The 26231-nt window shown below is 37.9% G+C and overlaps 1 protein-coding gene across 2 annotated transcripts in view; it reads right to left on the reverse strand.

Moving 5' to 3' along the window:
* PDSS2 (decaprenyl diphosphate synthase subunit 2) overlaps window positions 1–26231 on the reverse strand; it is a 120059-nt gene that overhangs the window by 55891 nt on the left and 37937 nt on the right. Inside the window, exon 2 of one of the 2 annotated variants that reach the window (XM_013304544.3) lies at window positions 11614–11745. The exons of the other annotated variant lie outside the window; for it this stretch is intronic. Coding sequence (XP_013159998.3) covers window positions 11614–11745 — 132 coding nt within the window. The remainder of the gene's footprint in view (window positions 1–11613; window positions 11746–26231) is intronic. 2 annotated transcript variants of the gene reach the window in all.

Here is a 26231-nt window from a genome sequence, read left to right on the forward strand (position 1 = left end):
ATAGTAACAAGCATTTGGTGCTGTTGATGTCTGCAAAATTTTATCATTACTATTAGTATCTCTTTTATGCAAATAGAGTACCGTGTGATACTAAGAATTTGTGATATCCAGGTTGGGATATTGTCTTTTGATTAAAATAAAGACCTACTATTTTACCACCGGCATCGTTTCCACCTATTTTTATCTTATTTACAGCAGCTCTATAAGGTATCTGAAAATCTCATGCTTTGATTTTTTTACTCCTTTCACCCCAGTGATTCTACACATTTTAATATGGGATAAAACGACATCAACCAATTCAAGCAACTAACCCCAAGTGAGTGATGGTGGAGACAGAGCTATGTACCAATAAACCACCTTCAAGAACAAACTTAATTTCTACTGAATTCCTACCAGAGTCCACAAATAGGATCCTTTCTTGATTGCAGACACTACTGTAGTTTTGCTAAAATTCAATTTGCTGACTGGAACAGCACATAAATTTAGCTGAACTTTTTGTACTGGTTTTGCTGCACGGGTATCAGAAGCCAGAATGAAGTTTCAGTGTAAAAGACTGAAGTAAGCTTTCCACAGAACATTGTTTTGGTGAAACATAACAATTACGAGAAAGAAACCAGAAATACTGTCCAGTATCTGAAACTTTCTTATGTTTCTTCCCTTTCTGGAAATGACAGATGTATAATTTAACAGGCTGCATCTACTCTTTCCACAAAAATTTACACAAATATGGCAAGTCTTTGGAAATATTAAAATCTGCAACTATAAATACTTTAATAGATTTCAAGGGTTGGGCAATCAAGCTCCCAAAACGTCACACACACTGAACATGCTTCACAATCACGTCGACAGTGCTGATCAGAAGTCTTCAACTGCTGCAAACCCTCAAAAACAACTTCATCTTTCTGATTTCTTTTGACTGCCTAAGCCCCTTCTTAAATACGTTATTAGAATATCACATTGTATTCATATTCTTGAAATCTTTATCCCTAATTCTCCAACTCCTTATTCCTCTTCTAAAATCACTGATCACTGTCATCATACTTATTTCTAGTACCTTAAACTCAGAATGGAACCATCACCTCTAAATCTAGACTTGCTAGTTTCGCAATCCATCCATCCGTAACTTAAATAACAATTCAACTTTCCTTCTAATCTAAGAGCCAAGATGCAACATAACAAGGACTAACGCTGCCCATTCCAATCTACTGAAATACCACTTCATGCCCATTGGAAATTTTTTTAAAAATCAATTCATTTTTACGAGTCATTTCCATAAGGTTAATTCTTGCTATTGTTCCTTAGTAATTTGCCTCCCACCACTGCATCAAATAAAAAACCCCACTGTGCTTGTGAAGATGAAGACCTACCATATAAAGATGTCAGCGTGCACTTTCTATTTCACTGTCAATGTCTACTTAAAAGGGAGTCAGTCCAAAAACTCATTTCTCCCAATTCAGCTGTCATGTCCTGAAGAAAATTCAGTTTCTGAAACAAGGAATTTTTGATTCTACATTCTTTTCCAGAGTGCAGCTTAGAAACCTTTCTCCCCACCTTCAAAAAGAAAGCAAACCCAACAACAAAAACCCACACGAAAGGTTCTTAGGCAATCTTCCCTTGCCTGGCTTCCTGTTTTTGCACACCACATAAAATGTATTACCTTGAAGAGTCCTGTCTATAGCACTGCAGTAAGTGGTAACTTCTGTCTCTTCTACCTGCTGTCTGCAGGTACGCACAGGTGCACCTTTATATTGGTAATATATTATATTGGTAACATATTATATTACAAATAACCAAGCTTCTCTGTCCGTCCAGCAACACAATGCTCTGTCTGTATCACCTGCAATAATATGCTGCTTTTTTAATATACTATTTTTTTGCTTCAGAAGCATCTGAGAGCTGTCAAATTCCACACAAAAATCTACTGAAAGTTAAAGGTCAGTTACCAGGGAAGTGATAAGAAATACTCACTCAACACATAATGCAATCAGGGTCCAGATGAGGCCATTATTTCAAGTGGAAGAGAATGGATGTTGTATAGTCTTTATAGAATCTCATAAGCTCTAAGCAAAAAGTGATACCTTCTGAGCTAAGAGGACATCATTCATCAGTGGTCAGGCCCACTCTTATTCACACTCAACCTCAAAACAATCTGTTACCACCACAGAAACAACATAGTTTCCATACATATCCAAATATGCCAAAGATCAGTACATATTTTTATATACATATTCTTGTGGAGTATAATGAAGACCTGAAGACCTTGTTCTCAACTCCACCACAGCAGATGAAAAAATCTTGTAATATCTTCAGTTACATATCAGCGTACTGACTGAATCATATTAAGAAAATAAATTAATGGGTACAGTAAGCCTTGTAATACTTAACATCATATTGCTACAACTTCCCAAGTATTGCAGGAATTTGTATTGAAACTGTATAATTGCAACTGTAAAACTTGTCAAGGGAAAGTTAATAGGTTGTGCCTGGGAAGAGGACAGCTGGTACTTCAGCAGATGGGAAAGCATGGGAGATTTTTTGGGACTGCAGGACAAATAAATTACATAGATACAGTTACTTAAGAACTTGCTGTGAAGCAATTGGTCATATTGACATCATCATTCTGAGGGACAAGCACTCCCCAGAGCTGTTGAGTGCTTTCATCACAGCACTGGATTGTGCTTGGGTGACAGTTGGAGATTTCTCTTCACAAATACTATTTTTTCTAAAGAAAATATGAAAGTTCTCAAGCAGAAATCTGTTGCAAGGGAAAAATTTTACAGCAAACCAGCAAAAACACAGCTCTGGTAAAGTGCTCTGGAGCGTGGAAATGCCATGCCCCAGGAAGGCTGTGCTAGGTTCTTGTTACCCACAGGTCATCTGGCCTTCCAGCAGGGCAAAGGGGAGGACTTTGTTGCTCCCACAGCTGCTCCTGACCCACTCCAGAATTTCATCAGTGCTGCCCTGGTCTTGAGCGCTACGTTGCACATCATGGCAGTCCAGTACTCACTTCACAAGCAGTGGTAGGAGGAAGCTCCAGTGAAAGGGTGGGCTAGACAGCCAGCCAGCAAGGAGCATTACAGTTTCTCCAAGGTAAGCCAACCCTATTGTGCTTTATATGATACTGAAAATTACTTCCCTTTTTTTTTTAAGAACAACAACTTTGTAATGTACACAGACTTTACCTTGCTCAGCTATCTAGTGCTAAACAAATTTTGAACAACATTTGAGTCCATACCTCCACACAGTCTTTGATTAGCTTTAATGCAGTGCCTTTTGATTTATCCTACAGTGTAAGGAGAGGACTTTTTCTTATTCAACACATAATTGCTGTATTTGCACATGCTGTGTATGCTGAAAACAATAAAAAGTTAATGAAGAAAAGTACTGGTTGTAATGAATTAGTAATATTGTTAGATTTGTATTTGGAGTTGATTTTTATTGTTGTGGGTGGAAGATGATCAATAGGAATATGTAATCAAGTTGTATGTGCTTTTCATCTCCTGAGACTTGCCTTGTAAATGAGATGAAGAATCTCATAGGATTTATCCTGGAGAGCAAAAGCTAAATAGAATAATTTAGAATAATTGCTTAGATTTCCTGTCACTGAAATCTAAGGGAAAGCTACCAAGGACTGGGAAACAAAACTATACATTTCTTAAAGGTTATAACAGACACGACTGCTCATTTTGACCTACTTTTCCCATTATCTTTCAAACAAATAATTTTGTCAAGAGCATTGCACTTCTTAATGTACTTAGATATTGAATATTTTAGGACCATGCATTTTCTCTACCAGTTAATTAGCTAAGCTTCCAAAGTACATGCTAGTTGGGATACTGCACCTTCATTCAAAGCCAGCCTTCCAGAATATAGGAATAAGAACAGTAAGTCCCAAAGGAAATCATTTTTATGATAAAGAGTCCTAATGTGCCCCAGTAAAGGTGAGGATTGATTATTATGGCCTATTGTTACTATAATTAGAAGTCAAACACCAATTAGCAGTTCCATTAATAAGATTAATCTCTGCAATATCTGCAGCTGAGACCCACGGCTTGTGTGCAATAAGCCAGTATGAATTTAAAGTGTAACAGCTATTCTGCACTAAAACTTCCAGTTTGAATACTTACACAGGCAAACGAAAAAAACCAACCCCTGCCTTCTTTGAGTTTTGAGTTCCTACAGACACTATTGGTCTTACTACATTTTTCTGATTTCTTGCTTTTTGTTTTGTTTAAACACATTCTGTTAGGATTTACATCTTTGATGTGGACAGATGCAATGCAGCATGAAGTCTCCCAGACTCTGGTTCACATCCACTCCCCCTGCATTGCACCAGGTCAGGGTAAATTAATTTTGTTTTCTATTACTAGTAAACTGAGACAAGTAGTAATGGAGGAAAAAACCAACTTCTTGCAAACATGGAAGTACTCTTCATATGACAGGAGTCCACGACAGAGTTAGGCATCATTTATTTACTTCAAAATATGAAGTTACAAAATAGTCAAATCCAATCCCCCAAGTTAATACGCTACACAGGTCAGAGTACAGAAACTGAAAGAAAGGTGAGGTCTGAAGAGGAGGTGAAAAGTTACACACTCATGCTCTTTTTATTTATGTAGGTACCAGAATAATAATTTGTATGGTCATTCTTAGATTTTTGTTATCTGAGTTTTGTCTTTTACAATAACTCGCAAACAGAATTTGTCCCCAGATAAACCTACACCATGCAAAGTAGAAAGGAGGCTTTTATAAAATTTAGTAGCAAACACATCAAGGCAACCTTTAAGTGTCACTTAGACTGTAACAATACAATTAATCTTATCTTCACCAAAATTTACTCATGTTTCCCATGGCTTATTAGCCAAGAGACTTTGTAATGGATTTGCATTTTCCTTTCTTCTTTATAAAGGAAGACTATCTGATTTCTTTGCATAGAACTATTAATTAATCAGATACAGATTTATGTGGAGGCACATTTCAGTTCGAAAGCATTTAAACAATTCTTAAAAATTACAAACACCTTTAAGCTTGTCTACAGTAGAAAGAATATGCTGGTAAAGCTTTCAAGGGTGAGCTGAGCAAGTGAAGATACAGCTTACAGTAAAAGACCTCCTTTGTCAGAGTAAACATTTACCTGCTCCTAAAGCAGAAGTTAGCCCTTTGCCATTGTAGTCACCTACTCCAATTGGAGATGTGACAGTCTTCTAAGTCAAGAGCAGCATTATCAGCTCTCAGCTGTTCGGTTGCATTCAGAAGGACAGAACAGAAGCTACTTGCCAATAACTGGAGCTCTCAGGGAATGCAGAGCCCAAGGTACACATCCTCATGGAGCATGTATTCTGTTCATCACTCAAAGTGGAACACCTTTTACATTTTCTCAGTTTCCAGACACTGCGTGCGTACACCTCATACACTATTAGACTAAACAGATTATTGCCATTTCAGATCCCTCTCAACCATAAAACGCCAGTTCCACAGCAATCCAGGGCACATGCAGAAGTCAATAAACCAATGTCCATTTGTTTAGATTTGTGCAGAATGCAAGTCTCAAGAGCATACTATAATCAGTATAAAACCTCTACACTTTTGAATACGCTAGTCCGTATTTACCTTTACGGACTGAAGTTATCCAAGCAACATTATTCACACAGCTTCCAATTCCCTGGGGGCAGCCTGATTGCCCTTCATGCATACAGCAATTAAAGACTGCTCTAACAAGCACAGCATCACCTCTGTTATGCCTGCCATGGCATGGGTTTTGGAGAAGGAACAGATAGAGCTGCAGATGGCGAGCTGTCACCTATGAGAAATGGAAGAGATTCCTAGTGTCTCTGCTAATACACAGCAACTTTTGGTGGCATATCCCCAAGACAGACAAGAACTTTACGCTTGTGCTCTCATAGTAGGCCTTGACACAGCCAATGTTACTAATTCTGAAAATCTTGGGATGAAAAGTTCTTTGGATATTTCAGCTCTCAAATTACCTGAGGGACACGTAACAGGCTAGATTATGCCAACATCAGTGCAGCCCCTTGTGAGCTACACATTCATGAATGCACACCAACTACAGCATTAAACACAGAGCATGAGGCTACAGGCAGGGGGTAGAAAGTTCACTCATCTGTTTAAAACACATTTTGATTATCACCTTGTGGAGAAGACTATGTTCTCGAAATACCTGACCTTCATGAAGAAAGCTAGATAAGTCTGATCTCACTGCTCACTGCTTTGATCAGGAGATTGGTCTACAGACCTCCTGAGATCCCTTCCAACTTGAATTATCCTGTGAACCTAGATGTACTATCAAAGCAGCATCTGGTTTACCCTGAAAGGACAGTAATGGAAGGTTGAACTTTCTCTGAAAATAGTTTAAAGCTCTCTGGAATCCAGGGGAAGGAAATTATTAAGTTAAGGCAATGCTTTGTTTTCATATCTAGCAAATAAAAGCTGGGACTAAGCTAGATGGAACTGCAAAGGAACAGAGCAGTATGCCCTCTGTCCTTAAGGGCCTTAGAATGACACCTACCACCTCCCAACCTCTTTGCAACCAAAGAAACTTCCAGAGGAAAAGCAACCATTGGATGAATGAGCCCTCTGGTTAAGGTCCAGTATTTCTTGGAGACATTTAAGGTGCGAATCTATGTTCCTTTACAGAAGGTGAGAACAAGATGACTTTGGCACAGCCATAATGTTGAAGAGCATATGAAATCAGACCGTGTGATGTGTGTGTGTTTGTGTATGTCTCCAAAAGAGGGTACCCAGGACACTTAGTAAGAATTACTACTGGAATCCAATGAGCAAAAAACCCATCACCACAGCAAGGAGTTGACATCTGCTGCTAACTTCCTCTTAAACTGGGCTTTTGCTGAAAGTAGTATCAATGTTGGGTCCAAAATCATCACTAGAACATTAAGGAAAAGCAGCGTATGTTCATGATCACTGTCATGATCACATGATCACAGTATTACCACCACCCTTCCAAGCACCATGAAGAATTCTGATTGAGAGAAGAGTTTATCCAGTGAGTACCACCTTCTTGAAGGAAAGCATGTTCATCTTGGATGAGATGAATTCCTGCAGCTTTAAAGACCAGCTGCATCATTCTGAGGCAGAAGAGGCAGGGACAGAGCCCAGTATTGCTAGTACCAGCCCAGCAATCTATTTGCTGGATTTACCATGTTTTAGTACAGATATGAAATAGTACTTCCTATATTCCACTCTACACACACACTGACCCATGCTTGCTGCATTTGGTAGAATAAAAAGGTCTTTGCTTGTCAACGACCATAGGAGTCACCAGTGTGTGTGCACAGGCAGATTTGACTAAAAAAAAAAAAAAAAAAAAGGATATTTTTTTTTAAACTTCTGACAAGTATCCAAGGAAATCTGCAAATCTGACTCAATGGATGTCAGTACTAGAAGGTATTTTTGCAACTGGCACTAATGGCAAAAAAAAAAAAAAGTAACTTCTTGTATTACAGCCAAGAATACTGAGGCCTGAAGAGATGGTGTAAGTTTGTTCTTTGGTGTCACTTGCATTTTAAGCTGCAATATAGAGGCTATGTCAGGAATTCCTTACTCAATACAAAGCCAAGGAGATTCCTCAGTCCCCAGCCAGTTGTGTCTGGCAGTGCTAGACATGAACAGAAGATACCTCTTTGGGCATTTAGTGAGAGGCCCCAAGTCAGTCTTGGTATCTTCAACTTTAAGAATCTAGCTCCAACTATAAAGCATAAAGCTCTATGTGTTCAGAATCTGTATGATCCTGGAGCTTCCATTAAAAATCTCAGTTCTAGCAGCAAAGAACAGTAAGCTGCATACTTGATTATCCAAGTGAGTTCTTCTGAAAGCAGGTAATAAGAATGTCAGACTCTAATATAATCCCCAGTTAGGAAAAGGGTCTCAAAGCTCTTATGAAGCTCTAGGCTCCTGTGTCACATCTAAAGTGTTCTCTGACACTGTTAGCATGATCAATTATCATTACTTGGATTCTGTCTAAACCCAAATGTGAGTTCTGCTTTCTCTTCTGCACAGGAGTAGGAAGGAGTATCAAGGGAATATGGGATGCATGCTTTGCTCAAGTACAGGCAATGACATCAACCCTTACCCGATACTGCTTGCATACTCTATAGTGAGCGCTGCACTTCATCATTACATTTGCAATGCTTCTGTAGCCAAGAAAATATTTTCCTAAAGGCTGAGACCAGCAGAAAGTTTCAACTTTAGGAAATCTGTCCAGCAGCTGAAATAGAGCTGTTTATCATGCTGTTACTTCTCCTCTTCATCCTCTTTTGGGATCACTGGTGTTGAGTTGGAAGTAAAGCCAGTTTCTCTTCCCAGCCAATAGGAATAAAGTCAGGTTGCTGGCAACATGATAGGGAGGCGGCTGTACAGAGTTAAAGCATGCCAAGCAGGCTTTTATAACACTTCCCCCCCTTATCTTCAGCATGGCTTGTAAGGCAACCTGCATTTACTGTGATATACTCACAAACAATGATCCCCACACTCCCAGCTTAACACAGGCAGATCACATCTCCTGCAAATTATGAAGTGCTAAAGCTGGAGGCAATGCCGGCCAGAGGCAGCACCATATAACTACACTAGCCCTGTTGCTGTAACTACCTAAATTGTAATCCTCACTATTCTGGAAAGATTGCTCTCTGGTAGCAGCCATCAGTTTTGTTCCATTGTGTACCAGCAAAAAACAGACGCCAGCTAAGCAGCTAGCTAATCTATTTTTATACATTTAGGTCAATTGTCCCACGAATTGACATATCTAGAGAACAGGAGAATAGGCTAAAATTATTTTTTTTTTTTGCTATAAAAATTCAGCTTTCAGTATCTTTCTGTTTTAATTATAGCTATTACACTGCATGCTTATATTGTGATTCAAGAATATGAAATAGGGAGAAGAGGTCATGCAGAATATGCCAGATTCCAGGATGAAAAAGTTCATCATATTTTTTGTGGTTTTCTAATTTAAATAATTATCACACTGTTACATCTTCCTGGTCACAGATTGTATTGTACCAGATACAGAGGGCTGATGTAACCTGGCTATCCACTGTGGGACTGAATATTTAAAGAGAGCACAAGAGCTGGTTCCAATACAAACAGTCGGAAAAGAAAGACTGGGCTGGTGCAATTGCTGACAAGTACTGGAACAACTTAGCTCATGCTCAGATTTCAGGAATGCAATTAATTAATCACTACTAAGTACCATAAAATCAAGTGAGCCATATCCCAGCTAATAGTCCACAATATAACGTTCACAGCACGTAAGTATCAGGCAATGAAGATGCTCATTACAGTGCCAGAAATAATATTTCCAGCAAAATATTATATATAAAGATGAAATAATTATATGGCATGGCAACAAAAAGAGCTGTATAGTTTACAGCTGAGCTGAAAATCTGTAAGAATCTATTTCCTAAAATACTTTCCAAAGCTGGAGACATATATGAACAATAAAGGATTAAGTGTATTTCTTCACTTCATATTACTGAGGGATATACTTTACCTTCAATAAGTATGATTAATATAGACACCATATATAATTACATTGTAACCAAGATAGCAGACAAAGACATACTAATAGCAAACTATGTCCTTTTGTTCGTATTCACAAGTAGTTCGTAAAACACTATTTGTAATACATAAAACAATCACAAAAGCCCTGTAAGATCACAATTTTACAAGTTGCCTGTTCTCTTAGCTTTACACAATGGAGAATTCAAAATTAGAAATTAGACCCACATTTGAGAGTGTATTTGGAAAAGTACCTTAAATAAAGAAAGGAGTCCAAAGGCAGAGCCCACAGTGACTTCAACGGAGGGCAAGAACTCGCCACTATAGGCACAAAATGAAACAACGCATCGGCATTCTCCTAGCGTGCACTAGTTTGCTCATATTTACAACATGCTATAGACTCATTGTGTCAAGTGTCATTGAAAACCCATTTGAATTAACAACTCCATAGTTATCACTTTTGCAGATAATAATGAACCTTAAGGGAACCTGTGTGGGCGTATTCAAAACTGCTTCACATTTGGAGTACCTCTGTAACTCTGAACTAGATATAATGGCTATTGACTTGCTCAAACTTAGATTATTAGGCTAGATTTTCAGCTGGTTGAACTGGCATAGTTCCAATGATGTCCATTTACACCAAATGGCTCATTATTAATTCAAGGTCTTATTTGCTCCTTAATGAGTACTTCCACTAGTCACCTTCCCAACAGCAGCTTTAAACGCTCAAACGTTACCTCCATGGTCAGAATCATCATAGTCAAGAACTTAAGTTATCAAAAAATAATGCTTTTTCTCTCCTTTTATGGGGCATACTTAAGGTAAACTTTTAAAATCATTTACAAAAACTAAAATACCTCTTGCACCATAATTAACTAAGTAAAATTATGCTTTCATACAGAATCATTTGCATATAAATATAAAAATTTTTACAAGCCTAAGGGGACATCAAGGACAAAACAAAACAAGAATGGAATTAAACAGCTGAAAGGATAACACCGGCCTCCATAACAAACCTCTTTTATAGCCCTGTCTTTTTTCTTCCTTACTGTTATTTCTGTCTGTACCCATTTACACATATTTTTCTTCTCTGTTATTTTAAGATACTACATATATTTTAACATCTTTGTTTGGTCTTTTCAATTTTACAATGCTGCCTCTGCACTTCTAAAACAAATCAGGATACAGACATGTCACTAAGTTTGCACACGTTCATTTAATACATCACAGTGTTCAGAAACATGATTAACTGAAAATACAAGTCTGTTCCCTTAACCAAGCAACACTCACTGTTTTTCAAAAGGATTTAAAAAATTCAAACTTTAAAATTTTTCAATCAGATCTCACTTATTACTTCAAAGGAACAGTTAACTTGAGTATTAGGAGAATATTCACTTGAATAAAGGAGACCAACCACTATTTTTGATTACTGTTGTTACTAGTATTACGTCATTTGGTTTGAATACTTCAAAAATATTTAGGAACTCGATGAAACTGAATTATCTCAGTGAGAGCCTGAGGAACCTTAACAGTAGGATCAGTAATTCTGTTGTGACACATGGGAGGTAAAAAGCTTTATTCTACACTGCTATTTCATGGGAAATATCCTTCAAAGGGGCTATAGCAAAGCTTATGTGCTCAGTGAAACCAACTGGTATTCCAGAAGACTGGTAATCTGACTCTGAAATTTCTATTAAGTAGGTGTACCTCAGTAACACCTGAATAACTCAAAACCAAAAATACTCTATTAAAAGTATTTTCAAGCATCTTTACTTTTTTTGGTTCTGAGTACCTCTTAACATAACCTTTCAAATAACCACCCTGATCCAAATGTTTTTAATTTGGTTGTGCCCAAAAGCCACCATTAAGATATCAATGTAGATATTATAAGAGCTATACAAAGAGTGTAAGAAATGGTTTTTATCGTGGAAAGCTTTTAATAATCCTGAGGAACAAAGTTTTGTGATTAGGTAAGTACTGATTTTCCTTAACAGCTGAGCAGACCACTTAAGATGCTTTTATACAACCATAAGTTGCCTATCAAATATAACTTGGTGTATCTTGCTAAAGAAAGTTACTACATACCTGGAATAAATTCCACTGACCATGTTGTGCTGGAAAGACAGTTCTGCCGTGCTGGGTCCAGCAGCTTTGGAAATAAGCAACACGACCAAACCTCGCATTTGTAAATTATTTCGGCTGTCGTACACAAAACCCCTGCAAAAAAGAAAGGGGGAAGAAAAAGCATGTTTTCACTATCCATTTTCACTGGTCATACTAAAGTGGAAAGAAAGACTCAGACCTCAGGCTGCCATCATTTCATCAACTCTTTAATACTCACATTTGCATGGAAATAAGCTGCAATTATTAATCATGATCTTTTGTCATCCTTTACCTGACACAATGAAATACTACTATTGCAAAGAAAAGCAAGTATTCAGGATTAAATCTTGTTTATTTCCAAGGAGCAGTGTATGTCCTGCATTTCATGTCATGTAAGGAGTATTTCAGAATAATTCAAAGCGATCTACTGTAACAGGAACATAAGAGCTTTCAGTTTGTTGTTTGAAGTACAAAAAAAAGACAAAAGAAGTCTCATACTTCAAGAGAAGAAAGGGAAAGGAGGAAAGGTACAACCAAAATCTATAACCTCCTGAAAGAAAACTGTTTAGATCAGAGTGGTTATGACAGACTGCACAATACATACAACATGTCTAAGTATATTAGCAATAGACTTTACAGAAACTGATGAAAGATGCAAAATAAAAGTTAGAGATAAATGAAGGCTGTCTTAAACAAAAGAAACATTTGAAATGCTGCACCTTTAAATTTGGGGTCAGAAAGAAACTGCCCCCAAAAACACAGCTGTTGAAAGCAATTCTAAATGACACTTAGATACACTATCTCAGAAATTAACTCATTTTAAAGCAAGCTTAGCTTTCCTTTCTGACTGCAATGTCTCCATTTGTATTTGTCCTGTCCTTGTCAAGCTGCTTTCTCGTTCCTATATACATCAATAAGGCTAAATAGCTAGAGGAAAGGATAATACATTCCAGATGCTATTAAATAAATAAGAGCCCATATTTACATCATCTAAATATTTGTTAAATAAATCATATGAAGAACTACATCACAGATTACCAAGCACTTCAACTCATTTTATTACAGAGTATAATTTTAGCCCTAATAACCAAAGGAAATCAAAACAGAACTGTCTTTAAAAGATCTGAATTAAAATGCAAGATGTTGATCTTGGAAGTATGTTTGAATAAAGAGAACAGTGGATGCAACCTAAAGTTTCATTTGGATTTTTTTTTCATTACATTTACAGCACTTCACAATGCAAGAATATCTTTAGTATACTATTTCATTTACACAGACACATCAAAATAAAAAAATCATAACTTAAATTGCACCCTTCTGTGTGAAAGTTCCTGTGTTACTAAAAATAAATTTTGACTTCTTTTCCTGAGTTTTTACAGCCTGTTCTACAGTGATGGGGAAATGGCCTAAACTGCATGCATGCTCTAGGAGAACGAGCGGGTCCATCCAGGTAGCTGGTGCCGGACAGCTACTGGGCTTGATCTTCACACCCACACTGATTCCAGGCTAGCACTTCTCCCTCCAGAGAAGCCCTGAGCTCACACTCAGTGCAGCTACATCCTACAAATACCACTATCAACTAACATAACAGGAGGCCAGTATGGCTTTCTACCACAACCCACAACATTTTTTAGCTCTGGTGAGGTCTAATTAGCCAAACGAGCCCATGGCTTCTTGTTCTGTGCCTTTATAATCTGCCCACATCTCATTTGCTTCACTGGCAGACTAACAGGCTGGTCCACCTATTACAAGCTAGGTGTGCTGTGGGAGCCCAGCAGCACTAACCCCCACACACATAGCGACATGTTGGTGTTACACAAGGTATCAACTTCTGCCGAGTTCAGACAGTTACAGAGTTTGGTTCAACTAAGCTGAGTTTTTAAGAACCAAGTGGATACCAATCATTTACAGCCAAAGCTGAAATTTACCCAAAAGCAAGCGCTACCCACCAATCTTAATCTGCAATAATGCAATTAAATGTTACGTCTATCTTAACAGAGCAGTAACGTGCAAATAGCAATTAACACATTACCTTGCTAGCTATCTTAAAATAAACCAATTAAAATGTTTCTGAAAATTAGGAGAACATGGGTAATCAATATTTTAGTGGAAGACATTCAGCACAGATTTTAGCACGAGATTCAAACATAACTTCCCAAGGATAAACCATGCCGTAGAGCCACCAGCTCTCACCACCCTCAAAGAGCCTTTAAAAAGAACCAAACACCAAAAAAAACCCAACACAGCAACATAACTCTGACTAAAACAGCATTAAAAAATGGTGAAAGGAAGATACTATATAACTTCCCAGAGCAGAAATTATTTCTTTTTTAGATCAGTCCCCCAGTGCTTCCCAACCACTCAAACCCATGAAAGCTTGGACAGCTCAGATCTCTCCCCAAGAGCACACGCTGTGGTCCTGCAACGTGCACCTTCATTTTGTGTACTGGGTACATGTAGTGAGGGGTTTTAAGGAGGGGACAGTTGCTTGCCTTCAGCATTCTGTGAATTCATAACTTGCATACCTTTATTCTCAAGCACACAAATAAATGATTCTTTTCTTCCCATGTTCCAATATACAGTTAACAGAATGCAGCCAAGACAGTTAAACACTTAAAACAATATAGGTTTCCAAAGTCAGAGCCACAATGAACATTAAACTACCCAGGAAAAAACAGAAAATACATATGATGAATAATATATAGTGTGTATACATCCTGTATACAGAATCCATAATTGTTTGTGGTGGTTTAAGTACTTCTCTAGCTTGAACTTCAGTTGACCACATTACTCACAAGTTACACAGATGATTCCACTAAATATATTTCCTCAACACTATTTACAACTCCATTTTTGAAAAAAAAGTGGGTTTAGGAAAAAATTGCTTTTTTCCCCACATATGTATGCTGGTAAAAATCAGAGTGTCTTATTAAATGCAGGATCCCATGAGAAATTAATAACACTTTTTCTTTTTTAAACCAAAATATAGCAATTATGGTGACACTTTTAACAATCAGAACACTTTGGTTTTGCATACTCAGTGCTCTGCAGCTTGCCAAGGGACAAGATATTACAGAAGTACAGAGGAAATGTGTTCACCACACAATTATAAAGCACCAGCCTTCAAATAAGCCACTGCCTAAACAGACACCGCTAGAAGTGAAGCACTACAGTACTTTCACCTGATTCAGACTAGGTGAGGAACAGATGAAGAAAATTACCTGTGCTGAAAATACCTGAACAGTTTCATAGCAATAACAAAAAGAAGTGTCCAGAGCTGTTCAGAGTGCTTGCAACACTGTTAGCGACGAATGCCTTGCATTCTTAACAGAAAGCTATCAATGAGAAGTGCAGCTGGGGGGTGAGGGAAGAACAGGACATACTAAAATAGTGTAATAATAAGGAGCAACATGTCTGCCATTTCTACACCTAATCATATAGCCTATATGTTACATATGGTTTGGATGTAATTTTAGACAGCATTTTCTATGAATTACAAATCCAGTAGTCAAATTCCATTCAAAACATGACTGAAGTTGTGTTACTGACATGTAACATATCCACACTAAAGCAAACCGAATTAGACTTGAAACAAATAAAGCCTACGGTGATCATCCTTTAGACACTGGAAACTACTGCAGCTACTTGACATGGCTTCAGGGGTCACATTCACATTCTGAATTAAGCTCCCAAGAGAGACTCTGCACAAGTAACAGCTACACAAAAGTCTTCCAGATGGTGCAATTAGTCTTGATGGGTATGTGGCAGGAGACAGGTGCCTCTGGGGAAAAAAGTGAACCAAAAGCAACCCAAGTGAAATTGTGCACACAAAAAAAGATGCATCAAGCTGAGACTTTTGGAAAACCTCTGCTGAACACCACAAGTACATGCATAGGGTACCTAAAAAAGAAACATTAGCACAATTTTCTTGCTCCAAGTTACAGGCTGGTTATCTTGCAAATTACATATTTCATCTCCAGGGGACTGCACACCAACAAGGTAGGAAAGTCAAACGGTTCTACAATTCAGTTTTGCAAAACATTAAGGACCTGGGGGGTGGGGAGAAAAAAAAGCCAGGGGGGCTAGGCATTTACGCTAAATATTATCCATGTGACAGAATAACCCATTTCAAAACTAGCAGATTCACAGTTTTAAACAGAGAACAGTGTTCACAAAGAACTCATCTTGCAGCACTGAGTGGAAGTGTCTGGCTCTGACACATGCGCAGTATGACGCTGTACAGGCACAAGAGACTCACACCACCCACTCAAGCAATGACACTGGCTAATAGCTAATGTGCTGCAAATTACACCTCCTACTACCAGAGTCCGTCTGCTGCAGAGAATAAATCAAGCAAACATGAGCATTTCACTTAATGCTTTGTGTGTTTCTCCACATGTGCAGCCATTTCAGTAGACTCGGCAGTTAAAATATTAACATCCAATAACTGTCAGGTTTAACTCCATCAGTAATTTACACTTGCATTAAAAAAAGATCAACTATTTATTGCAAGCACCATTCATATTTTTGAGCAATCTTATTTAAATACTGCAAAGATTTAAATTATTTGCATGAGAGAAAAACCAGCTAACGTTCTTACCACATTTTTTCATTAAACTCTGAAATTAAAGAACAGAGAGGAAACACGGCAAATAGAAGTTACTGTGAGAAAGAGATGGACATGGGGGAAATTTCATGGAAGCGTCTGTGTGGGGGAAAGCTCAGGCAACTATGAAGTCAACTGACTCTGCAAGTAGGTGTAGCAGAAGACAGCACACTTATGGGTAGCAATGCTAGTTCAAAATTAACCACTAAGAATACAGAACAAATTTCCCATCAAAACAGATGTGATAAGGTATTTTGGAAGGGTCAAAAAGGGATGGTAAATGTTTAGCCAAATGTTTATTTCCCAGATGTTCTGCTCATGATCCAAGCAAACAAGAGCTGTGGGATTTGTAGCCCTTCCACCAGTTAACCCAGCAGGCCAGTGGGAGACTCTCCACCGTTGCCCAGGTGTGTGCATTTGCCACTGGCCTGCTGGTAGGGGCTGAAATGAACTGTCCTTCTCACCACCTCTGGCAATTTTGCCCATCCTTTCCATGCATTTTATTGAAGCGTCCCACTGACAAGATCAACCATTTTGTTTCAGGTCATACACAAGCTGTTTAGCTACTAGGGGAAGGAAAACAAGGAGAAATACAGGGTGGTGGTCAGCCATTCCTCTACCTTTCCACTTCAGATGTCAAATAGGAGGGGAAAAAAATCACCTGTTCACGTAGCTCTAATAAAAAGCAGCTGGGAAAGTCTGTAACACAACCAAAATCAATTATGTTGATGAAGAAGATTTATAAGCCTAAGATAATGTCACTGAAAACACAGGCTAGTTTTAGGCTGAAATACAAACTGTTCTGAAAAAGAAACCTCTCTACTCAAACTGACAGTCCCAGATGTGACAATATAAACACAGTTTTAAATCTGTAACATCTCAGGAAAGTAACATCTATTTTTCTCAACAAAGAAGGGTTATCAGGATGCATTCATGGTTACTGCTGCAGGTACATCTGAAAAAAAACCCAAAACCACCAAAACCCTCTTTTTCAAAACTAATTATAACTGACAATTCTATATCTAGCACTAGAGGTAAGGCATGGAGCTATTTGGCAAGATTGTCAGCTTCCTTATTAGAAATGCAGGAGTTCTACCAGCCTCAGGGCTTTTATCCAATTTGCTTTATTAATGACTTGTCAGAAGTAAATAAGAGAAAACTCTCTGACATACTCATTTTTAAAACAGTTGTCAAACCACTGTATTACATATGCACTTACATGAACCATAGGATTCACCACATGACCATATGATCACAGTCAAATATGCATACATTTACATACTCAGAGCATTCAGTTTTACGTATTTGGTATATGCTAACAGCTGTCTATAGCAACTTACTTTCACCTGTTACTCAAGTTTCAAATACATATTAAATAACCTTCTGCACAATACACCTTCAAAACACGTTAAAACCCCTGGTCCGTTCCAACATGCATAGCCAGACCTGTAAAGGGGGATCAGCCTTGTCATGGCACGTTTTTTGAGCATGGTTCAGCAGGGGCTGGGGAAGACACACTTACATCACATGGGAAGAACAGAATTAAAAAATGGGATTCAAACAGAATATCCAGCTGACAAGAAACGACAGAAGGAAGGATGCTCTGAAAACCACAAGCCATCTCGACTTAAAAGCCCGCTAGAGGCTGCAGACAAGAAAACCTGCATTTCAGAAACTTATTCCTGGCCTCAGACAACTAAGCATCTCTTTGCATACAGAAAATAAGTTCTGGGGTTGGGGGAATTTCATTATCTGAAAAACAGGGTTGTGATGGGGACGGGGTTCATTACTATTATGTAAGTGTCTAGTAGTTAAAAGGTTAAGCCAGTAAGAGCACACCTGTGCAATGAGTCAGGCCAGCCTTGGGGGAATTGATGTTCCCATCACACTTCACAGAAAGGTGCTCTTAGGGCAGGCTACAGGGGACTTCTTAACAGCACTCCTGCTCTGCCCGCTGGAGAGCAAACAAGGAGCCTTAACTCACTATCTTTGTGAAGCCAGTCACAAAGAAACACAACATTTCACAGTCAAAAAGGACTCCGGTGTGAAGATGACAGAGGCCTGCCTTTGCACTGGCTCTTCATACAAAGCCAAAGAAGTAGTAAGAAAGGCAGTTTAGAAGTAGTGTGGCCTTCCCTTATGATAAAAAGCAACTTTTGAATAACTTCAGTCACCACATGGTGTGACACTTGGACAGTTAAGACTAAGCCAAGATGGTAACTTAACCATGTGCAAAAGAAGAATGATTGCAGCCCAGTGAGAAAGTACTTGCCTGAAAATCAGGGGTTCACAGCTGCACCTCTATAGGTACAGTCACTGAGTAACTGACAGACGATGTATGGTATCTGTGCTCCTGCTTGGCTGGCCTTAGCCTTAAGGATGCTTCATGAATCACAGCCAAGGCCTTCAGTGAAAAACAGGCCTGAAAATGCTTAGCTGCACAAAAGCTGCAGCATTTTTCAGGATGCAAAGAACTTTCTAGATCCAGGTAATGTTTCTTGCATTTACGAAGTCTCAGACACCTAACTCAGCTGGGGAGAGTGACTAAAGATCACTCCATGTACACTTAAAATACAGCTTGAATGAAATTTAGGTATTCAGGTATCGCAGAGATCCACATAAGGTGTGTCTTGAAAATATTAAATATATTCTTCACAAACTGAATAGAAACATATCAAAGATGATCTTAGTTGCTTTATCTTGCAAGAAGGTGGCAGGACCATACCTTCTAAAACCAGAACTCGTGGAGGAGAACTCCTAAGGTCCTTCCCAACCTGAGTGACTCCATGACAGTAGAATATAGCTGCTCAGTTTTCATATGATTTTGCTTACGAGAAGAAACGTTTCTTAACTAAAGGTGAAAAATCCATGCAAAGTTTCATCACTTTATTGCTTATTACATGTGATCTTCACAGGGACTCAGTGCAGAAAACTATGCTTGGAAGAGCAGGAGGCATACAGAACTTGGGGTCAACTGCATCTTTCCCAAAACTAATTTATCTCAAGAGAAAGTCTTAAGAAATAACTTTTTGCAGCATTTCTAGGAAAAGTCAGAGCACCCCTCAAGATCAGAAGAGAGAGTGATCTCTTCCTGGAGTTGCTACATGTACCTGTTTCTTCAGGCTTTAGTATATATCCCGCCTTCTGTACTACATTCAAGAAGAGAACTCCAACAACCTTTTAAACACAGCAATGATCATAAATGGACCCTTCTGGAAAACCTGTAAAAGTCAGAAGGCTGAATAAAGTCGTGGAGATTCAAATGGGCAAGATGCCACAAAAATAAAATCTTATCACAAAGATGAAGGTCAAGCAACTATAGGTTTTTGGGCAGGTGCAAAGCAAATACCTATTCTTGGCCTCAGTTACATGCAGTTCATTGTATTCGAGCATTTACAGCTCCTAGAAACCAATACAGCCTTCAAATTCTTGAAAGAAAAAGTTTTCCCTGGAGCCTGTAGAACCCCGTTTAGACACTCATACCAGTCTACCATCCACTGCTACTAAGTTCACTGCCTTTCCCAAAGGCAGACATTATTTGAATCATTGCCATGAAGATCAGCTACATAACTGCGTATTATTTTGCAGGTTTTTTGATGTACTTGCTTCCTTAAGGAGAGGTTATCCCCTAGGATCATTGGGAGGAGTTGCTATTAAAAACAAACAGAAACATCCAAAACTCCCACTTTTCTGCAAAGCTTATCACCAGCTGAGGACAAAGAGGAAAAGGTTTTTCTTGGTTAGAAGGGAACCACCAACTTTTCATTTGCATGAAGATGCACAGCAACAGTTTGAAAGCGGTTTCAAAAGAGCTGGTTTTAGGTTGCATGGTCATTTAAGGTCTGAAAACAGCTTAGTATGGACACTGAAAAAACCCACTGTAAAAACAAAGGACAGCTATAATCAGGCATTTATCTAAAAAATATTGATTATTCAGAAAAAAGAATATTTTTGTTTCTAAATTTGTTTTAAATATTCTACCCTCCCCCCCATCAGGTAGGAGGAGGGCAAAAAGGACTACCTTAAGGGTGATGCTAAAGACACCACATGGAAAATAAACCACCAGAACGTTTTTTTTAAACCTACTGCCAGTCTGCTGTTTTTCATGGTCCGTGTTTGACTATCTTGGAATGTGAAGTGGATAGCAAAGCAAGCTAATACCAAAAAATGCAGTTAGTGTCTGAAGTGCAATTAGTCTGACCAATAGTAGCTTGCAAGTCTGGCACCCTTATTTTTCTAACCACAAATACTTAGATAGAAGCCTAATTTTTGTGTGTCTGATTTCTCCATCAATATTTGCTTTATTTAAACTTTGTGGGAGGTCTAGCACCCCACCGTCGACCAATATCAACAGGTCTACTCAAGCACAAGACTACCTTTTTGAAAACAGGCATTCTCAGACACAGGAATATTCTGCTAAGTGAAAGCAATACAAATATTTTGGAAGAGTTCTATGAATGACAGAAATATGATTAGCTTCACAAGCCTAATGAATTCAGACACCTCTGGAGGTCCAGTGTCACTTCAGCAACATTGTAATTGCTAAGCCTGTCATAAAAGTTATTTTGCATTAGATAAACTCTACTAGGGAAATGCAACAATGAAACAGGTCAACTCCTGTCCATTATCTTACACAGAAGATGCTCATGTTTTACAAATGCATGAAACAAAAAGGCAAAAATGTTAGGACACATATTATTGTTACAGAATGATCTAAAAAGTTGAGTACAGACAGTCAAAAGAACAATATTTCTAAATTAACTTAACTGATCCTCAGCATTATTCAGATGAATTAATTACAAATATTTATTCCTTAAAACACTGAAAGCTCTTTACCAGTAGTGAAGAAGAGGTTCCAAGTTCTGTTCTTCAGTGGATTGTTCTCACTTAAAATAAGTCACTTAAACCAAATATACACCAAGAGTTCTGAAAATAAAAATCTTCCTTTTAAATAGAAAGAAATACAAATTGTTCTAAGCGGTTGAAAACCAGACAGCACCACTAGTCCAAATGCAGCTCATCTACATGTGTCAATACCTACTAGAGTTAAGTGGTTATACATAGCAGAAGCCTTTTGTAAACTGGTGGGGAAAAAAAATAATCTTAAAACAGTGGAGAATCAAAACAGAACACAAGGCAGGAATAGGTATGTGAGGTCACAAATGGGAAGAAAGAGAAATACCCTCGGATACTATAACAAATTTATATACCTCTAAAAATTACGCACTGAGGGCTTTATTATCTTCATTTGATGTTTTTCTCTAGACTATTGACTACTGATTCTAGAGTCTCTTTTCAGTGAGACCCAGGTGGCTGACTAATTAAGATGAATCTGGGATTTTACTCAGGTGAGAAGTATTTTCAACATGACCTCCACCAAAATTCCATAGTTCTCCCTCTGCTGTGTCAATTATCACAATCAGGCTTGTTTGTCTGAACGAGAAAATCTTTTACAAAGATGAACAAAAACCCCAGCATGTATCTGCCTCCTTTTTCTGGATCACTGCTAAGCATCAAATAAACATTATTAAGTTACCAGCGGCATTATTTAAATTTATGAAGTCATGAAAGAAGATACAGCGCAAAAATACTGAAAGCATTTTACACTGAAGCAACTGTCAGAAAAAAAAAAATCACTGGAAAACTTTAGAGATTTTCAATTCTTTCTCCCTCAGAAAATACAAGATTTTAGAAAGCTTGAGATTTTAAGCAAACACTTGTGGTTTGGGAAATGTTGGTTTCCATGGCAACCAGTAAGGTCTTCTTTATATAGCATTATAAACAGATGGTAAAGACTGGTCATATTCGCTTCTTTGCCAACATATCAATAGAACTGCTGTACTACTCTATCGCATATATTAGAGTTATTAAGTAACTTGGATATTCGAGCAACAAAATCTACAAATCAGACTTGCTTAACTAGTATGGTTTTTTTCCATAAGCACATGAAGATTCTCAACAGTAAAGTCACTGTAGTCTATATAGTCACATTTCTTTGGCAAAGCTTTTTATAAATGTTTTCTCAGCACTTGCCACACAGGGTACATTACTACCACAAATATGAATCTGACAGGGATTAAAATAATGAATTCAAACAGGAAGTAGGAATGTGACTATATTTACACCCACTGGTATTAAAGTGTACTTTAGAATTATGGTTTTGTTGTATTACATTTGGAATTATTTGGAGAAGATGTAGCAAACTAAACTCACTTTCATTATGTCATAATAAGCACAGGTTATTCTTGCAGGTGATTTGTAAAATAAAAAAATCTCTTTGGATTTTAATCTTTCAGTTGTAGCTACTGCACACCATGTCCAAGTGTTCTTGTTTCATAGATGGCTAGAAGTATCAAGAGAATTTGACTTGGTACCTCTCTGAAGCACTAACTACTAGCAGCGCAAGCTAATACAGATTTTTGCCTTTGCATCCAGCTTATTCTTCCAGTATTTTGGCTGTTTAATGTGTTTCATGCCATAAATCAGAAAAAAAAGAGCAGAGGAAAGGCAGAAGCAGAACTCCCATCAGGTTTACAGAGTACATTGTCAGGAGCCCAAATTACACATTTTAGATTGAAGTATCACATGTATTCTAACCAGATTATTATCAAACTATTAAAAATATCAATAATTCTGACCAAACTCACGACAGAGAATTTGTGAAGTCTGGTGTTTTTTTCACTAAGCAATAACATCTCAAGGATGTAAGTAATACCTAAAAAGTTATCTTTTTTTTTTACCCCAAATTCAAATTTCCAGATCTGTTCCTATCCAGTCTTCTACCAGTATCACAGTAGTTATCACTAATAAGCCTGAGTTTCAAAAAAATCCCCACACAAACCAAAGCTCTCAAAACCCACTCAACTTCATAAAACAACCAATAATACATTTTGGAAAAGTGTGAACTACTAAAGATGTGAACATGTTTGGTAAAGATCAAGAGGATAACAAGCATTCAGTATGCACAGAGAACCCAGAAATGTGCAAGGGTATGGATTAGAAGTCTTCCTGCATATCAAATGGGACTGCAGTAAGCAACAAGTTCAACAGGTCACACACAATTTTTTTGTTGCTAGTTTTGTATCTATCTGTTTGATACCATGCAAATGATACACAAGTACAACTTAAGAGCAGAGTCCATTCTGCCAAAATCCCACCAGTTTTCAACAGTACTTAAACTGCAGATATCCAACAGTACTTAACATAAAATTCCCAGCTTGGTTTGGCTGCGCAAGCCACATTCCGACAACAAGAAGGCCCTGTTGTTGTCTATGCCTTCAAGGATCAAGCAACTGCCCACTGCCAAGATCAACATTCCAGCAATCCTAATACACTTTTGACACTTTAGGATACTGTTGATCACCTGCTGGCTACACCAAAACCCACCATTTCCATGCCCCAGGTGATTTAACTCCACCATAACATAAAACCAGCATTAACCTTTACGTTTGATATATAAACTTGATCAGTATCAGGTGGAAGAGGACAAGTTTAGAGAACATTTAAATAAATCAGATGTGCACAAGTCAATGGGATGCACACACAGGTGCTGAAGAAACTACCTGATATTATTGCCCGGTCACACCATAATCTTTCAAAAGTCACGGTGATCAGGGGAGGTTCCAAGAACTGGAAGAAACCAAGTGTCACTCTTGCCCTCAAGAAGGGCAACGAAAAAGCTGGGAAATTACAAAGACAGCTGGAAGAACACAGGTAGGGATAAAACCTTTAACTAGCATTCCAAATAAATGAGCCTTCAATTTAAGATAGCCCTTTCAAAAGGCATGGCCAACCAGAACAAGCATTATTTGAAGGACCTGAACTTCAGTTTGGTGAGTATGCAGACCACAACCAATCTGGAATGGGGTGGGGAGTGAAAGGCAAAAACATGTTTTGTACCATTCAAAAGGATTCCAGGTTTCACATGTAACATAAGACAACCAAGCTCTCACTGACTGCTTTATTTACATAACATAAAACAGAATACAAAAAGATGGACAAGAGTCTCAAAACAGTACACCAACAGAAATAAGTAAGAGATGGCGCTGCTGTACTAAAGTTAGGTACTTATGCAGCAAAGGCGTTGGTGGTACCAAGCACCTCAGTTTTTCCTGGACTACCTGGTGCCAGAGCCTGGAGGGCAAATTAAGGACCTTAGCCTGTAGGAATTACTGGAGTCCACAAGAAAAACCTGGCAAGAGGAAGCAATGCTGGAATGTGAAGCAGGAACCTCATTTCTCCCCACCAGAGCAACCTCAACTGCACGGCAAACAAGTGGAAGCAGCACTGCTAACAGAGGGGGAAAAAGAGCCACTCCAGAACTGCCAAAAAGGGCATCTTACTAAAATGTGATTCTTGGAGTAGAAACAAGAATGAAAAGAAAAATAAATGACATGCCAGATTTGCCAATTTGCTTTAAAGAAGTGCATCTACCACTTCAGGTGCCTACAGTACAAGGAAAACTGTTATTCACTATACCAGTCAGGCAACCTTAGAAAAATTTCCAAGACAAACATTGTAATAGGAAAGGTGAAAATAGACAAATCTTCTTCAGGCAACCTAAAAATACAGATCTTCTGGGGTCTACCACCTATGGAAAACTGAAGAGACCTCAAGGTAAAGCTGCCAAAAGAAAAATTACCCCAGTATTAAAAGTCAGAAGGAAGAAAATTTAAGTCACTGATCTGATCCTGCCTCCAAGAGATACAGATAAAATATAGAATAAAATATATAATAAAAAATAATAATAAAAAAAATAAAAAATAAAATATAAAAATTAAATGCCAGGCTCTGACAGAGGAATACAGCACTGGTATTAAACCTTTGCTGAGACAAAGAGTGGGAGTGAGGAGAGAGAAACCTTTGCCTGTGACATGCAGGAAGGTAGCTGAAGTTTTTTACGTGTAGTTTATATGTGGCTTAGTATTATTTACATTATGCAGGTGTACCTGATATTTTATTCTGATCTAGCACACATCTTGCCACATAGCTCACAATGCTGCAAGTTTCCATTGACAGTAACTTGGAACAGGATTGGCATTTTCAGCAGTAGTTTCATCTTAGACAATTTATGATAGAATGTGTGTTACATGAAGAATGTGAACTCAAATTGCTACAGGAGGTCCAGCGTACTTTGAAGAATATTATTTCTTCCTTAAAGACCTGGAAGAATGTTTCTGTTTAATACTTTCATTCGCACAAACTGCAATTCAACATCGCGATAAAAATATCTGAACTTTTATCCCTATAAAAAAAAGATTTCTAATTTGTGTGGAATGAAGACCAACAAAATGCTGTTTGCAGCCATATATGTAACATTATCTAAACCAATAACACCCTACTGACAAAAGATGTCAAATGCTTCTGAAAGTAATTTTACATTTATTTCGAATATTCTTTAGTTATACCAAAAGGAAACTCCTACTATTGTCAACAGCAAAACGAACCCATGTAAAGATATAATTCACTGAAAACTATGACAACTCCCATGCTCTTTGTTCTCCCAAGTGTACTGACATTTTGGAGAAAAAAATAAAAATCAACCAATACAATTATGAAAAAAAGACAATGATTTCCAGTATTCCATTATTTTATCCTTTAGGTTTTTGGCTATATAAACCACCTTTGGAATTAAATACAAATACCATTTCAGGATTATCTCTCAAAATACACACTCAAAAAATTAATGCAAGACCTTATAAAAAAAAAAAGTGGTTTAGACAAATCACCACCACCTTCTGCAAAACCAAAAAAATGCTCCAGAAAACCCGTAACAACTATTGCACAGAACTGGCAGGGCTACATCTTGTCTGCAGAAAAAGTTACACAAAAAGAAAACCTCAGATTTCAGGATCTTTTTAAACTCTCACCTCAAATTTAGCAGCTTCTATGAAACAGTTTTTCCCAAATGGTATTTTGTCAGTATTAATACACTGCTGACTTGCAGAAACAAGTTAACAAGTTACCTGTGAACACTGTTTTTCCCTCCACCAGC

Source organism: Falco peregrinus, chromosome 7 (assembly GCF_023634155.1).
Source record: "Falco peregrinus isolate bFalPer1 chromosome 7, bFalPer1.pri, whole genome shotgun sequence".
NCBI classification, from domain to species: Eukaryota; Metazoa; Chordata; class Aves; order Falconiformes; family Falconidae; genus Falco; species Falco peregrinus.